Below are 18025 nucleotides of genomic sequence, written 5' to 3'. Positions count from 1 at the left end.
TAAAAAAATTTAAAAAGAGAGGGAAAACAAAACAGAAAACAAGCAAAACAAAAGCAAAAATGTTGGTTGTATTATCAGGAGATCCCAGTATTTATATCACAGACTTCCTAAAGTGATGACTCAGGCGTCAGAGTTTGATGCTGCAGTATAAAACTATTATTTTATATATTGTACAAGTAATTTATTAAATATCTTTCTAAGGGTATATGCTGCTTTTAAGATGCACTATATTTTTGGATCTAATCCTTGTACTATTTTTTTTCCCAAGGAAGTAAAATGTGCTGCAAAGGCAAGCCACAGTGATTAGTATGCTAACTGCTATTTCTCTTTAAAAAGGAGAGTGGGAACTAGATATGTAACTTTGCTAAGTGGATTAACTCCTGCCAGAGAAATTATTAATGATGATAGTGTGGTTGTTAATCTGGAGTGCGACACTTTGTCAAGTCTGTATTCTAAAGAGTGCTTCAATAGAAGTTAAAATGCCTAGATATATAGCTAATTTTTTTAATATGCGACTTTATGATTGCCTAGTAAATAATACAGATCTGCATGCTGGAATCACTGTAATCCTATAATAAAATGAGAACTGATCCACTAGAAGAAAGCATGGTGAAGCATTGCAGTTCCAGAATCAACACCACATCCTCACTTGTGTCTTGTAACACTGCCTGTGGTAGTGAAGAGAGCAAGGGGTGCATTTTAAGAATAGAAGGCCCGTAGTGAATTTTGCAGTGAGACAAAGTGAACATTTGCCAGGTTTCCACAGGCTCACATCTTTTTCCACTTCACGTCCTCTACCTTTGCAACAAGGAGTGCTGCTTCCACCTTTTTTTTTCTAATCTGAGATGTGTTTGAAGGTGCCTCCGGGTGAATGTTGTAGCCCATGGCTACAGCATTTTAAAAGTCTCTATTTTAGGGCTGCCTAGAGAAGGTTTAGCTCAGTATGAGCAGCAACTTTGCATAAGGAGGGGATCTGCTAAGTATAGAGCAGTTTTATTTTTATCGGAAGTGAGGTGAAACTAAAACTATTAACATAAAGAACTTCTGCTCTCTTTTCTGTTAGAAATTCTCACAACAGATTTTGACTTCATTTCAGTTTTGTCTCTGCCAACACAGTCCAGGTTAATTTTGCATCCATATATAAAATATGTGTATGTATGTATACATACATCTATAATTCTAGTCAGAGTGTGTGTTTGTGTATGTTCCTGTTTATAATACATATATGTATATTTATAATACTCCTTGGAGTATTTCATGACTCAGGCATCAGGTCTGATGCTGTAGAATACAATATATGTGTATATGCATATGTTCAAATACTGTGTGTATATTTAAAAGATCTATTGTTGGTGGTCTGTAGAATAATATTTCCTTTACTCTCAAAATTTTAATGGCATTACTTGCAAAGACTTAAGTGTACAGTATTTTCCTACACTCCACCAAGATAGGTATTATTTATATCAAAGTCAAATATTGATATGCATTTTAAGGTATTACTCAGATAATGTTGCCATTTTTGCAAAGAAAATTGCTTTTTGGCAGGAAGGAATGCTAAAAATATCTTTTTACAAGGTCATTACCCCCAACAAACAACTGCTAAAAAGCCAGTTAGATGACTCTTGTTCTTGTATGAACTTCGGTGACAGTGGGCAGAGCCCTTTCTGTAGGTGAAAGTCACAGTGTGGTTCATGCAGTGCCACTGTTGATCCCTTTTGGCTAATTAAGGGCATGCAGAAAGAAACTAGTATCCCAAAATAGAAATGGCAACTGGCAGTGTTTGATTTCATTGATTGCTTAGAAGCAGAGATGGTCCCAGGCTATGAACCCAAACGACCCCCATGTTTTGGAGGGATCCAAGTGGGGCCTGCATTTGCCAGCTGGGCTCGTCCCTGCAGCCGGAGGAGCCCACACTCTGGGATGTGGGCAGAGGAGGGAGCAGCTACCCTGCGCTGGGGGTTGTGACTGGCTTCCCCTGCCCAGGCCAGCATTACCCTGCATTTGTGATGTACCCAGGAGAAACCTGCATGGTTTCAGTCCTGCTCTTACTACTCCGCTTGCTCTGCCTGAAGCTCTCTGGATCCCTCAAACCAGCAGGAATGATACTAAACACTTTGGTGATATTTGATGCATGGTTGTTTACTCATAGTTCCAAGCATCACCTTTGATTTCAAGGGTGGGGATGCCCTAAAAGTTTGTTCCAGAACCAGTTGGTTACAAGTGCACCTCTTATATATGCCTTACAAACTTCAGAGGCCATATTCAAAACAGGGTTTTATCAGTGTATGCAAGGGGGTGCAACCCCTCTTCTCTTCCTCCCCAGGTCAAACAGTATGGACAGTTTTCACACATATCTACCTGTATAACCCTCTGTACCTCTCATAACTGGTCAATGACTGTAACAGGTTACATCAGGTGTTTTTTCTACATACTTTTTACACAAATTCTATGCGATTAATGTAACTTAATTCAATGCATCATTTTATTGTACTAGTTCTTAAGCTTGTCTTTATTTTTTTTCTAGGTGACTGTGGTTTCTTGTGATTTTTATTGTATAAATAAATGAGGTGGCTGTTGATGCTTACTCTCTGTTACTAAGAATTTTTACCTTTTTGGAAGAAAGCATTGCTATGAACTAATGAATTTAAAATGTCATTTACTCATTGTAAATACAGTATTGTGCAAAAAAAATTAAACCACCCAACCCTTTTCATTCATTTGAATTGCTAGTGTTAACTGAATTTTGTCTAGACACCATTTCTGTTGATGAAATAAAGACATATCATTATGTATTGTAAATCGACTCATCTTGACTCTGAAATTGATATTGCAGGGCTCAGTTAACATGCAGGTTGTAGGTGAGATTTAGGAGGTAGGTTGGATGTGGTTGTTACTGCCTAGCGAATCTCTGGATTGATGAAGAGACCTCTACTCACATGATCCCATTGTTAATTCACTGCTAGTCTTTGATCCAGGGATCCAGTTACCTTTGATCTGGAGGAACAGCCCAGGGTGTTTCATTGCAAAGATGTTTTGGGAAGATCAAATAAGCTGTATCTATACCCATTCCCCTAGTGCATGACTTAAGGCAATTCTGATAAATCTTTGGGTCTTCTAAAGCGCCAGTGTGCGTGTTGGAAGGTGAGGGGAGAGGCTGGGGTTTGTTTCCCCTTTAAGGAAAACCTGAGAGAAACTGAGGTTTCTGTAGAAACAAAATATAGCTGAAAAATATCTGTAGTGTACCTCTCTGAAAGAGGAAACTTGTACCATGGGCCATTAGCATCACTTATACTACAGGAAATCCAGAAAGAAAAGAAGAAATGACAACAGCCTTAGATGCTATTACCACAGGCAGGATGCATGGTCTAGTGGAGGAGGTTTGCTCTTTGGGATTCCAAACACATAGCAGCCACCTCTCTTCTTGTGTTGGATCCGAGCTGAGAGTCTGCTCATCGGCTTGCAGGAGGAGACCCAGCAAGGGGGAAGTGGCATGACCAGTTGTCCTACCCCAGTCCACAGACTTGGTGGGATGATGCTCCATGGAGTGGGAAGGAGGGCAAGCTGCTAGAGGGAGGTCCCGAGGCTTTTTTATCACCAGACAGGAAACCCTAAATCACATTCCCTAGGCCACTAACCTGAGGGATACAAGCTGCATCCTCCTCCATCTGCAGCTGTGAAAGTTGCCTGCGATTTTTCAGTCTGAAAATTCTCAGGGAAGAAAATCAAACATGTTATTTTCCAGAGTTACTCGGTTTTCTGAGTCTTCCCACTGAACCTATATGAAGAAAGCTTCCCACCCCCTCAAATCTGTCAGAAGATGTTGTATCCACTGCATCTATACAGCCTGGCAGTAGAGAATGTACTTTAGCAAAGCTGTTTCTCCATCCCTGATCAGTTGTTGCTGGCACTTAATAGCCACTGTCTCAAGTATTTCTTTTTTTTTTTACCTTAAAATACTAAACAAATGCACAAGCAAATTGTCAAAGTGTTTCTAGTAAGGCAGAATATGAATGTAAATCGTGTGCACAAGAAAAAAAACGACACTGCAATCTTTATGCTTGACTTATTTTCCTGCTGTCCTGCTTTCTGCTAGCCTTGCCTTAGAGTTGTCAAATGATAGGGAATTTTTATGCTTTGGGAAAGCTGCATAGCAAATGAGTTTGTTCCAAGCATCACTTGCTGCTGAGGTGATAGCAAATGTGAACTGTGATAAGCTTGACAAATAAAAGCAGCCTAAAGTATGTGGCCAGAAACAGGATCAGGGACAGTCAGAAGAAGGTGCTTTATTTTCCAGGTACATGAGTGAAAGGACTGCTTTCTTGGGCTGCTTCCTTGTGTATTACCCAGAAATCCAACCTTCCAGAGCTCGGATGTCCTAGCAAATTGAAAATGAGCTCTTTTTGGTTTTGCTTGTGTTTTGGTTCTTCTGTATGAGTTAATGAGACAGTGAAACAAATAAGATTTTCATGACTCTGATGTGATACCTTGCAGATTTTCTTGAACAGAAAACTGAAAAGTACGGATGTTTTGCACTTAGAGTAAGTTGCCTGGTATCTCAGTTTCAATTTTGGAGCCAAAAGCTTTAGCTATGAGAAGGCTACGTTAGTATGGAAAGTCTCTATCAGAGCTTGAGGATTGCATTAGCACACGCAGAGGAGCAGCAGATATTCTTCAGTTGTTTTTTTCTCTCTCTTAAATTCTTTGTCCTTTCAGATTCCACGAGTCTTTCCTCCATCTTTTTATTCATCGGCTGCTGAAGTCTGGGGAGATAGAGGCCGGTAGCCTCCAGGTTACTTTCAAATCAAACTAATCCTTTCTTGGGTGCCTTGGGTCTTAAAGTGCCTTGAAGGTCTGTGGATCAGGCTGGTTTCTGATATGAACACTACTAGCATGCACAACAACTTGTACATCCCAAAATGTTCCCCCGAAAACACAAGGCTGTTTTTGCATTGGCAGCACACACTGACCAGGTCCAGCTCAGTCTACGTGAGAAAAATCTTGAGTTGTGGAGTGAGCTACCCATCAACAGTCAGAGTGCAGTACGATTGGGATTGGTGTAAAATGGAGGAATAAAGTGTTTGCTTTTTTAAAGTGTTATTGTGAATTTGGCATTATAGCAGCGGGAGAGAGGAACATAGCAACAGAAAATCTGCTTTTATCTCTCTACTGAAGGCAGTTTGTGCTCAGTCCCTTAGTTTATTTCTTCTCCTTAGAATGTCATTACTTTTTCATGATAGACGATAGTTCTAGGAGCATGCTCTGAAAGATAACAAGAGAAAGAAAGCACAAAGCTGAATTGGCTTAAAGGAGAAAAAGAAATGTTGTCATAGTAATTAACCCCAACACATACACAGTTAAGGGAATCTGGTGTTTAGCTGACAACATACTTACCTTGTAGGGCTTTCTTCAGTAATGGCTTTAAACTGAAAGAAAGTAGGTTTAGATTAGATATTAGGAAGAAGTCATTTACTGTGGGGGCAGTGAGGCACTGAAACAGGTTGCCCAGAGAAGTTGTGGATGCCCCATCCCGGGGTGTTCAAGGCTGGGCTGGACAGGGCTTTGAACAAGTGAAAGCTGTCCCTGCCCATGATAGGGTAGGGGCTGCAACTAGATTGTCTTTAAGGTCACTACCAACCCAAACCATCCTGATTCTATGATTCTGTGGTTTAGTAATTTGTTTGAAATCAGTGGACCCATCCTAGAGCCCTTGCTTTACCTATTAAGAGGTTTTGTATATTTTTAAATGCTTTAAAACCATACAAAGAAGGACTCAAGCAAGTTCCGCTTTCTAAAATCCAGGTTATTTGTTTATTACTGCACAAATCCTTAGAGGTGTTCATTAGTTGAACTCTGGGCTCAATTGCTGCTGACCCCCAAAGTTTATCTGTGTTTTTGCAACTGGTGAACAGTTACCTTTGGGTGATCAAGTAACTGTAGCATGATAATTGGTACACTTGCTGTCATCACCACCAGCTTCTTCTGAGTGGTCCAGGGCAGAATAAAATACAAATACTGTGGGATTTATATATTTATTTTTAAAGAGGTGTTTACATTGAAAAACTGTACAAAACCAGCAGTAATTAACAGCAGATATAAATGTGAATACCTTTAAGGATTCTCAAAAATCCTAGAGGAACACAGGGGTTTGCCAGTCCATTACCACAACTGTGTATTTTCCTAGTGGAGCTCAGCTGTATAACTAACTCCTCTGTGCTTATCAGGTTTGTTATTTCAACGTACATTCACTCTTATCAAGCTGTTCCCAGCCCCAGGACCAAGAGCGGGTGAGCAACTAGTTAAATGAGTGGATATTTACTCTTCAAGTGTTGTTGAAAGGGTGAGTAAACATGCCCTGTTCTGAAGAAGACTGCAAGCATTCAGACTGAATAGCAGCTCTTTCTTTCCAATCCTGCTCACTATGGAGTGTTTTCCCAGTGGGTAATAGGCTCAAAACTGAATGGAGAATTGAGAAGCAGAAAAAGAACTGAACAACACAGAGGAATAAAAAAGCAATGCAGTGAAGGAAAGCGAACCTAGCGAATTGTAAAATTTTCCCTAATTCGGCAGAGCCAGGATTTCAGCCCTTGAGACTTTCTTTTCTGCAAACAAATAAATCGGCAGCCCTATCTCAGGCCGATTCGGCAAGCTCAGAGTATCAGTGTTGCCACTTGCTTCATTATCAGCTTCCTTCCCCTCATTCACCACCAGAAGGAGGCCTTGCTCTTAAAGATACATTGGTTACTTTGTAGCCAAAAATACAGATTTGAAGAAATTACGCTCAAAGCACAGGTCTCTCTGGAGGAGTGAGTGGGGGAAATGCACCACTTCTTGGGGAAAAAAAAAAAAAATCTGGTATGCCTAAAATGCCTAATTCTTTCTGAAAATCTTAATCTAGTAATTTTGGTTGCTAAGAACATTATACATCTTCTGATGACTTCCAAATTTTTTTGTGATTTAGGAACTTATCATGACTTCATGAAGAAATACAATCATTAAACAACGTCAAGGCCCCCATCTTCTTGGTATCCTTGGGTACCTAGCAAGAGGGACTAGCACAGTAGTTCTCTTAACAGGCTTAGTCATGGATGCAAATGTGATCATTAATTCCAAGTCATCTGAAAGATGATGCTAGTCTAATGTAACTACTCACAATCCCAGTTAACCAAATTAAAACTCATAGGCTTTAGAGCATGCCACAGAATTCTTTAGAAAACTATCATATAGAGACAGAAAAGAACTGATGCTGGACATGCTCAGGTAGCATGCAATTGGAATCTTCTGCTTTAGAAAGGCAGGAAGAGACACAGATAGCAAAAGACTTCAAATGCAGCCGGCAATGAAATACCAGATGGCCTCCATCTTTTGTAGAAATGTTTGCATTCAGCTGTTGAATTGGGATGACATTGTGACACTCTAAAGATGCAGTGTCAGGATGTGGTCATGCTCCACTGAGCTTTCTGAAGTTCTGCAATTGTTCCTTTGCAGAAAATGTGTGAGGAAGGAGACTGCTTGATTCTGGCAAAGGGTGACTTTGGAAGTAAAGCCCCCTTATTCTCTGATTATTCAGTTGGAGTGCTCAGATGTGATTTTCATCCCTCCAGAGAGAAGAAGAGAGTTATTCAATGGTCCCAATGGCTTCACACAGTCTTACATGCAGAGGCTGTGAGACAATACCCCTTAGTGCAGTGCTTCAAGAGCTAGGTGCTTTTTATAGGCTGTAATTCCTGGCCCTGCCTATTTTCAAGAGAGCACAGATTGTATCGGTACTCGTTATGTGCTGACCTTTGACTGCATCTGTCTATTAATCTTATCAGGCTTAAAAATGTATCATCCACCAGTCAAGGGCCTGACTGGTGCAGATTATGAGGGGTTTTTCTCATACTATCATTCATGTGCAGAATCCTATTGACAGCAGCATTAATTCCTACAAATCTTTGTGAATTCAGCTCCCAGCTGTCAGTTGTGATTGAAGTTATACTAAATTCCATCCTGCTCTTTTCAATGAGTTGTGTGTGAAAAGCTGCCAGTTAAGGCCTGCTCGCCTAAGGGAGGTTGGCAGCCTAGGACCATGTAGAAGGTGCCCTTTTGCTCCATAGATGTATCTCCCCTTAAATAAAAGTAAAAATGTGATGAGAGATGCAAACCTTAGGTCAGAACTATGTGTGTAAGCACAATATCTCTTAGAAGACATGATACCATATAGTCTTTAAGATGAATCCTGTAAGGGAGCCTTGGAAATTTAGCTTTATACAGTTATCAGTGAACAAATTGTTTGCCATCACTTCAAAGATATGATCCTCAATACAAAGGTTTTGGAGACTTGCAGATAGCCTGTCTTCAACTGTAGGCCATTGCTGAATTCCCCTGTCAATGCAGAGTTTTGTAACATTATTTAGGCTAGCTCCCCACTGAGTTGAGATTAGTTCATCTGTATAATCAGTGATGATATCATTGTGTTTAGATGGAGCAAAATAAGTTGGAAATGACACTCATGTTGTGCAATGACTCTCCACTTTTGCTTTGCTGTGTGCTTTTTCTGATGCAATGAAGGTCCAGTTTTAGTGGTCTGTCCGCAGAATCTAATAGATTGTTTAGATCTAATAGTTGAAACTAGGTGATCTTTAAGGTCCTTTCCAACCAAATCATTCTATGATTCTGTCATTTACACACGATGATTGTCTTCTGGAAGTCAAAACGAATCTAACCAATGCTGACTGCCTTTGACAACCAAAATTAAATAGTTAATACAGGAACTTGGGAATACAGACTATTATAGGAATATCCAAGTTTTAATGCCCAGGTTCAGCATATTTATTATGCATCAGCATATTTCTGTATTGAAATCGGTATTCATAAAACACTATAGCAATACCAGAGTAAAGTACATTTGCCAAAATCTTGACTCAATTTTGTTTAGAAGGACATTTACTCTTAAATATCATGTGCTGTAAGCAGGAAACACCAGGTAGCATACCTACATGAGTCACATTTTAAAATGCCAGGACCAGTCTGGTATATAATGATCCCCAAAGGCAGCATGCCAGAGGACTGCTACTTTCAAGAGTAATGACACTGTTTTGCAAACTGAATGTATTTCTCTGAAGATCTCCCCTGGAAGATAAAGTCATTGTCATCACAAAAGAAAAGCTGCCAAACAACTTCTGTGAGTTCTCAGCAGGGTGCTACTGAAATTCTGTCCAGCTTGAATAAATTTCTGCACTTCACCTTTTTAAAATGCCTTCTCTCTGAGTATCAAAAACCAGCAGATCGATAGATTAGACTCTAGGCCCTCGCTCAGTATTAGAAATACTGAAGTGGAAAGTGGTTAAATTGCTTTTAAGTGACAATTTATTATGTCTTATGCTGACTGGCTTATTGTAGAAACTGAAACTACACGAAAACTGGGACCCGCAAACAGTTTTTGGATGAGCAATGTGTAACAGTGCCTTCTGTTTCTTTCCACAGAAGATTTGAAGATAGTTAGTTGTTCTCTTTTGTTTGTTTTGTATTTAGGCAAAAGTGTGGGTTTGGGTTTTTTTAGGAAGAGTGAGAAAAAAACCCAATAGAATCTATAACTTTGAGCATTGTGTAAAGTAAGCTTGTTTATTAGATGCCCTGCAAAAAGTTATTTATGGGCTTGCTATTGCAAGCATTTGTAAAGGAGCCTCTATGCTCTCAGAGGACAAACCCGGTGATCTGAGGCAATCAGAATTCAAATAAAATCAGAATTTTAAGAAAGCCTTGTTGATTCTTGTGCAAGCACTATATGTTATCAACCCTGACAGTAAGCAAGCCTAGAGCATGTGGCCAAAGAAGAGAAACAGCTGCTGAAAAAGCAATTCTGTAGTCATTGGCTCTGCATTGCAATTATTTGGTGGGGTTTTTTATATGTATATCTTCTGATTTATTAATTGAATTACTGAACTCAGTGGTCACCTCTAGGACAAAGCCCCTGAAGCTGAGAGAAGTTGGGTCATTGAACTCAGTGAATTCAAGACTTCTCTTTCTTAGTGTCCACCTGGGTGGAGCTGAAGAAGTTTTCCCTGGCACGGTCCCTGTCGAGTTGATTGGGATGATAGAATGAGTATAAAGAAGCTGAGATTCGGTGACTTAGAGCTCCTCAGGACTCAGGAATTCCCTAGTGTTTCTGTTTTCACTGCAAAAGGAGACTCAAAATTTGGCAGCTTGGCATGGTCCGGGAGACCGCGAGGCGCTGGGGCTGTGTTGGAAGTCCTGCCCGAACCTTCCTGCCCCCTGGTTCGGCCTCTCCTCCCCCGTGCCGGGACAGGGTGCGGGGGCCCCCCTTCGCCCACCTCCCTCGGGCTGCCCCGGGCGCTACTTGCCATGGACACGCGGCGTCCCATATTGGCGGCGGGCGGCGGGCTGGGCGCGCCCTCCTCGCGGCGCTTCCCCTCAGAGCCGGACGCGGACCCGGAGCCGGGGCCGGAGCCGCCGCGGGACGCGGTGCCCTCGCTGTCGCTGCCCGCCCGGCTCCCGGTGAGGACGCGGGAGAGGAAGCTGGACTTGCGCGTGCCTGGGCAGTGCCCGCTGTCCGGGGAGTCGCCGCGCTCCTCATCCAGATCGCGGCAGGCGCTCGCCCGGCTGTGCCTGCGGGGCACCCGGCGGGCGGCGGCCGGCGCCCCCGCCGCCCCTGCCCCGCCGCCCGGCGCGGCGGCCCGCGGCGCCTCCTCGCTGCTGGAGGAGGGCTGGTGCTGTCCGTGGTGCCGGCGGCGGGGCGGCGGCGTCCCCCGGAGCTGCCCGCGGTGCTGCCGGGTCGGCGGCGGGCCGGGGGCGCCGGGCGCGGGCGGCGGTGGCGGGAGCGGGGCGGGCGCGGGGCGCGGCGGGGCCGCGTTGCTGGCCAGGCGGGGCGGCGACGGCACCACGGAGCTCTTCTTGGAGTTGTACAGGCTGGGATCCTCCTCGGCGAGGCCTGCCGACCACTGCGGCTGCCCGCAGAGGCTCTTCTGGATCTTCTTGAGGCCCAGGTGGGCGATTTCTAGGATGTTGAGGAAGAGGGAGACGGCGGCGATGCTGTTCATGAAAACCATAAAGATGGTCTTCTCTGTGGGTCGGGACACAAAACAATCCACCGTGTTAGGGCATGGGGGCCGAGTGCATTTGTAAAGAGGGGACATGTGAAACCCATATAAAAGATACTGACCTATCATAAAGCCCACTTCGACCACTGACCGGGTCAGGATATGTAGGATATAGGTGCGCAGCAGGGACCCTCTCAGGGGTGCCTTATTCACTTTCTTCTGTTCCTCCAGCTTACGCAGTTCTCTCTCTACTCTCCTGTGTTCCTCGAGCATGGGCTCCAGGTCTTCCAGCTGAGCCCGCAGGTGAGCTTTCCTGTTCTGTCGCTCTTTCTCAAGCGCCCTTAACCTATAGAGTGCATGGCCCATGTACACTAATGATGGGGAGGAGACAAATATGATCTGTAGAACCCAGTATCTGATCAAAGAGATGGGAAAGGCTTTGTCATAACAGATGTTGTTGCAGCCAGGTTGCTCTGTGTTGCAGATGAACTCGGACTGCTCATCGTCCCAGACATCTTCAGCAGCCACTCCCAGCACCAGCATCCGGAATATGAACAGGATTGTGAGCCAGATTTTGCCAACTATGGTGGAGTGGATGTGCACTTCTTCAAGGATGCTGCCCAACAAGTTCCAGTCCCCCATGGTCAGAAGTTCATTTCTGAAACAAACAAAAAAAAGGTATTTTCATACAATGATGGTTTTCTTTTGGAAATCTCCCACTTAAGTTTGTTTTGTTTCATTTTGTTTTAATAATGATCTTTCATATACACTCTTTTGATAGCAAGAGAATTCTTAGAAGTTCATAATTATTTTCTACTTACTGGGCCTACAAATTAATTCTGACTTCATGATTTATGGTCAAAGATGCAAATATGAGATGACTTTAAGAGAGATTGATTTCACCTGTAAGCCACACTGCTTGTAATTGCCTACAGTTTTACACTATTTTCTTCCCACTAGAAAAGAAGACAAATTTCTTTCCCAATTTGCAAATCCTCTGCCAACCACAGTTTAATTCTATACCCACTCCATTCCACATTGACCGTGGCTTTGCCATAGTGTTGCCATAATATATAATGCTCCTGACTTTAATTTATTGAATAAAGTTTTGAGAAGTATCCTGTAACTGTGACAAAAAAAAAAAGTTTATTTTTTTACCCCAAGGTAGTAGCATTATTAGTGCCATCCATCCAATATGTTCCCATCTATCAAGGTAACAATTCACAAGTTTCTCTCTTGGCTTCCTAAAACTACAAATCCATCGCCGATTTACACATAGCTGTACATTTGTAGTTCTAGGATAATATAAATGAGTGCTTCTAAGATAAATACTTTTCATTTTATGCATAAAGTTTTACTGAACCACCAAGACTTTGTCTTAATTATTAATTTCAACATATAAGATAAAAAAATCAGGGATTGCACAGTGGAGGGATATGGACGTTTTTAGCTGTGAGTGTGCAATGATCTTTTTAACTACCTCGTTCCCAGGATCTCTTTGACTTACCAGGAAATTCATCTACATTCTGCTACCAAGCTGCTGCTTTGGAAAAACTTAGGAGCTTCAGGTAAGGTAGGCAATTTAAATGTAAGGTATTTGACTGTTTATTTGTGAATACACTGCGTATTTGGTGTTGTGTCCCTGTATTTTTTTCTGCTAATTTGGTAACAAATTATTGAAAGCATCTGGGATCATATCTACCGCAGGGTTTGCACTTAAATTTTTTATGCTACTGTACTTTCAAAACTTCCCAAATTCCACTAAACTACAGCCTTCAGTAAAGTGCAATTTCTGAGCTTTTTTTTTTTGAGTGTGGCTGGATGACATGCCCAAAATCTTACACAAATTTAAATGATATCATAGTTGGGTGATATCACCATTATCGATATGGCTTGGTTACGGTTTATGATATGATCTCAGGTGGTACAATTCTGCTTTGAGGCTGTATGTATCCATAATGTGAGTAAAGTTTTCCAGTTGTAACCAGCATTCTCAGCATAGGCATCCTGCAGATTTTATTATTATGTCTGGCATTTATTTTTTCTCTGCAATCTGAATTTGCACAATCAACTTTCCTTTTCACGTACATAACTGCTTAAGGAAACCTAGCTAGTCAAGTAATTTCTTAGGTGCTGTGACACACACTTGGACTATCTTGTTTCCCCACTCCTTCCCTCCCATGTATATCACTGAAATAAGACACATGAGCAAAAAAAGTCAGCAATAATTATTGTCACCTATTTTCCTCATCTTTAAATAACAATATCAAATCTTTCTTCTGATTTCATATGGGTTTTATTCAGAGCAGATATCAAATTATTGCAATGTCATTGTCTGGGCGGGTGCAAAGATGTTAATCTGTCTATTGGTTTGCTGGAAAATGTTACATCTCAAGCTAGCCATGTCGAACCTGTTTTTCCAAGCTTGGAAGTGCTGATACAGAACATTTGATCTTCAGTAAAGGGAAAAGTAGAGGTTTACACAGAGCAAGTTCCCAGACCCAGAATACTAAGGAGGCCAAGTACAAGCGGGTGACACTTGCTGGTTGCTCCGTTCTACTTCCCCTGAAAGATGACTGAATGATGGCAATGCAATAGTTAAGCAAAGGAGTTTTGGGTATATTTGCTGCCCTGCAAATGGCTGATCCATCACTGAAATTGATAGATTCAGCAAAAAAATCCTAACGTCAAACAACGAAAACCCACGTGGGATGCTAAAATATAAATGGAAGAATAAAATGGGAAAGGAGACTCGTGTTAATCCCAAAGATGAAATGCTAGCATTCCTCTAGCAGTAGGAACTGTCATTGTCTGTTTTGGAGGAGAAAGTGAATGTAACCCTTTGGGGCAAGAGAGGAATATAAGCATATCACTCTGGCTTTACAGATGCTTGTTTCTTAAGCTGTTTCTACCAGTATTTAAACAACTCTGTCCTCACCTTTCCTTTGTAAAAGCCGACACAAGACAGTAAGTGTAGGAGTGGTGTAATTCACCCTGTAAGTGGGTCTATTATACCAGGTCACTTTCCCTCAACTCACTGGTAGAAATGCAGTACAAGTATAGACACAGTGAACATTGTGTATGAAGTAAAGAAGTTAGTTTAAAGACACAAAACCCAGAGTTTCTAAGAAATCAGTCCAAACTGCTTTACAACATTGTCATAGCAATGTGCTTCCAATTTTATCATTTTTTTCCCCTTCCCTGGTCTTAATTGAATTCTATATAACAGAGTAATTTCAGTTTACTGTAAGAGAGTAATTTCAAATGTGATTGATATCATTATATTCAGTCCATTAGTAAACTAGAAATTCTAGTATTCTAGTACTACAGCCTATTCTAGACTATTAGCCTTGTAGACTAATAATATACCATTTTTAGTATAGATAGTACATACCTGAGCTATTTCTTATACCATCTGATGACCTTTGTGCCTGCCCAAGTAGTTTTATATGGTTATTTCAAACAATAAAAATTTATCCATGTAATTGGTTAGAATCAGATGAAAATCTAACATTTCACTTAGATGAAATTTCTTTATTTCTCAATTTTGTTACTTCTTTAAAGTTCATCTGATTATTTGCCACTATTCAAATCACTTCTATACTAAATTTATGCCAGGTTTTCATCATCTGTGGTTGGAAAAAGCAGGGTTAAAGGTTTTGTCAGATAAATGTTAAGATGCAACTACTTAACAGTTGAATTTCCATTGATTCAAGTCTGACAGGACCTGCCTGCTCCATACTGCCCTAGGAAGAACTATTTTTCTGCCACTTACCTTAGGATAAAGCCCTTGGTTAGTCTCTTGGAGCATTGCAGAAGGAGCATGCAGCACTGCTTGTTATGTCTCAGAGACCTTTCTTTGATAGTGCTAGGACACTTTTTTACCCCAAGAGCCAAAGCATAGATGTTGAATGGACTTCTCAGTTCTGTGTAGCTGGATGCCAAGATTGCTCTGTCTAAACTACTCATGCACGGTTTAAAAATCATCAGATGATTGGATGGTGCCTCTAGCCAAAATTATCATGCAATTATTCTAGTCAGTGGCGTCTAACAAAGCCATTCCCCCAAGGCTCAGTCTGTACGTCAGTAGTTTGTGAAGTCCCTATGCCTGCTTTTAGTCAGTTCTTCAAACTTTACACTTCCATCCAGCTCCCAAACGAAATTTTATTTGTAAAATGGCTAAATAGTCAGCCTTTACAGTACAATAGAGCCTTACATTTTCTTTACATTCCATTAGTTTTGCTTTGAATCAATGCTCAAAGATCGATCGGTCATGTCCGATTTCATACTCTGTTGCCTGGTGAGTTAATTTAGGATGTGTTAGACCGAGTCCTTGCAAATGGAGGCCACAGGAACTGAGACTCGAGTCTTCAGTTAGAAACACAGGTTTTTAGCACAGTAACCCTTCTTCAGCTGGGTTAAAGAGTCACCCACAAGGCCATTAAGAACTGGTATCTATGAGGGACAAGGCTTTAAAAAGGAAGGTGAGAAGCCAAAATGGGATTTGGTGAGAAATCAGGGTCACAAGAGCTGAGATTCTGATACTTAGAGCTTCTGCTACCTAGTCGTGCCCATACCTAAATTTTATGGGATTCCCAAATATTCATTTTTCCCCTCTCTTGCTCTGGACTTTCTGGCTCTTTTCTTCCATCTTATAAGGCACATAACTGATTTCCATTTCAGATTCTTCTCCCTGAAGATAATGCCACTAACTAATGTCCAGTTCTCAAAAAACAGCAGCCCCACATCTTCTTTGGAATTATCTCTGATTGATGCACCATCACATCCTTCTCTCTCGGATAAGCTGTACTGGTCTCCCTGAAAGTCCCATTTGAATATGCCTTCAGAGCCTTGCCCTGCAGCAGATGAGGTGACTACCACATCTTTCCTCTAGCCTCAGCCTAATGCAACAGATGTGTGGTTTATGCACACATTACAAATGCTTTAGGGGCAGCAGGGCTACACTTTCTACTCCTGAGAGGTAGGCTGACATTCATCTGAAACACTCAGACCTCCATAAGCCTTTCTCATCCATATACTCTCATGTACCTGTCATTGGCATTTCATTTTCATGCCTCGTCTTTCCAAATCTGGTCACCAAGTCCCTAAGGCTTTTCCTTGCTGCTTCAGCTGTCTTGGACCCTTGACTCAGGCCTGGGTGCTCTGTGCTGCCTCACCAGATGGTGGTGTTGATCTGACATCTCCAGCAGCTTCCACAGTGTTTCTCAGGAATGCCGCCTTCACCTCTGCTCCCTCTCTTGCTATAAGCATCTGCCACAGATGAAATCAGCTTACAGCGTAAATGCTAGCAGGCAGCATGTATGGATATGTTGGGAGGGAATATCCTGGAGATCAGAGAGACAGGAGCTTGGCCAGTGGCACCTGGAATGGGCAGGAGTGAGCAGCAGCAGAGTGGGAACCAGCATATCTTCATGCCTGACCTTCCTGGACCACAAATGACCTCCCTGGTGGTAAGTAGAGACCCAGGGAACGTAGTGCTGGGGCAGGAGCTGGTCACAACCAAGGAGGGTGAAAGCTTTAATCTTGCTTTCTTGGTTCTTCAATAAGCCCTAGTATGCAAATCCAGTATGGGGCATTTACTCTACCTCGCCTGTGACAGCAGGATTCTGCACCTGGGGATTGGGCAACCCTGGATGTACATATAGACTGGGAAACGTGAAGTTGGAGAACAGCACCACAGAAAGGGACCTGTGAGTTCTGCTTGACAGAAAGCTGAATATGAGTCAGCAGTGCCCTGGCAGCCAGGAGGGCCAGCTCTGTCCTGGGAGGAATCAGGCAAAGCACCACCGGCTGGTTAGGGGAGGGGATTGTACTGCTCTGCTCTGCACTGGTGCAGCCTCCCCTTGAATGTTGTGTGCAGTTTTGGGTACCACAATATTAAAAAGACATTAAGCTATCAGAGAGTGTCTAAAGGAGGGCCACGAGGATAGTGAAGGGTTGGGAGGGGAAGCCTTGGTTTGTTCAGTCCAGAGGAGACTGAGGGGAGACCTCATCACAGCCAACAGCTTCCTCACAAGGGGAAGCAGAGGGGAAGGTACCGATCTCTTCACTGTGGTGACCAGTGTGGTGACCTGAGGAAATGGCATGAAGCTGTGTCAGGGGAGGTTTAGGTTGGATATTAGGAAAATGTTCTTCACTCAGAAGGTGGTTGGGCATTGGAACAGGCTCCCCAGAGAAGTGGTCACAGCACCAAGCCTGACAGAGCTCAGTAAGCATTTGGACAACGCTCTCACCACATCATGGAATTCTTGCAGCTGTCCTGTGCTGGGCCAGGAGTTGGATTCCTTGTGGGTCCTTTCCAACTCAGGATATTCTATGATTCAAAATTGTAAGTGGTGGCTAGTACAAAATAAGTTCTTAAAACATTAGGTCCAAATACAGTTTTTATAGCATTGCAGCTTTTCATTGCAGCTTTTCACACATTTGAAAACCAGAAAAGGATATACATGGGAACCAATAGTAATCTTGTAACACAGTAGCATTTCCTTATACTAATACATTACTATTCTGATATTCACAACAGTTAACAGTACAGGGTCAAAACCACCTCAAAGTGTATGTGCTTTCTGCTGTCTCACTGAACCCATCATAAAACTCTGAAGCCAATGGATGGGGAAGAGTGAGCTGTACAACAGGATGCAGCCAAAGCATCAGGTATAGGCATACTGAAATGCCAGGATGAAACTACAGAATTTTACCGCCTTTAGCCTAAACCACTCCATGTACAGTGTACCCTGTCTAGAAACACCTCGGCTTATTAAAAAAGTCACCTCACTTGAACTTGCCCATTTTTCCATTTTACTACAGATGAACATTACTGCTACTACAGGTACTAACTTGCTCCTTCTGCGGTCTAAACCAGGAAGGATAGCTGCAGTTTTGGACGGGACTAATTATCAAAGACCACTTAATTAATTTAATTACATAATTAATTTAATAATATGGATAACTATGTCCCAGTCCAC

General features: G+C 42.2%; 1 protein-coding gene across 1 annotated transcript; it reads right to left on the bottom strand.

Moving 5' to 3' along the window:
* Positions 1-3441: 3441 nt before the first annotated feature.
* GJA10 (gap junction protein alpha 10) lies at positions 3442-11692 on the bottom strand. The gene is made up of 2 exons (XM_039388117.1): positions 10344-11692; positions 3442-5259 (listed from the first exon to the last, which is right to left on the bottom strand). The coding sequence occupies exons 1-2, from the start codon at positions 11679-11681 to the stop codon at positions 5221-5223; spliced, it is 1377 nt and encodes a 458-aa protein (XP_039244051.1). The 5' UTR covers positions 11682-11692; the 3' UTR covers positions 3442-5220.
* Between the last annotated feature and the right edge of the window lie 6333 nt (positions 11693-18025).

This window comes from Pipra filicauda, unplaced genomic scaffold (genome assembly GCF_003945595.2).
Source record: "Pipra filicauda isolate LSUMZ 115617 unplaced genomic scaffold, ASM394559v2 scaffold60_size3304689_pilon, whole genome shotgun sequence".
Taxonomy (NCBI): domain Eukaryota; kingdom Metazoa; phylum Chordata; class Aves; order Passeriformes; family Pipridae; genus Pipra; species Pipra filicauda.
The sequence above is the reverse complement of the archived record's forward strand: the minus strand, read 5'-3'. Positions and strand labels throughout refer to the sequence as shown.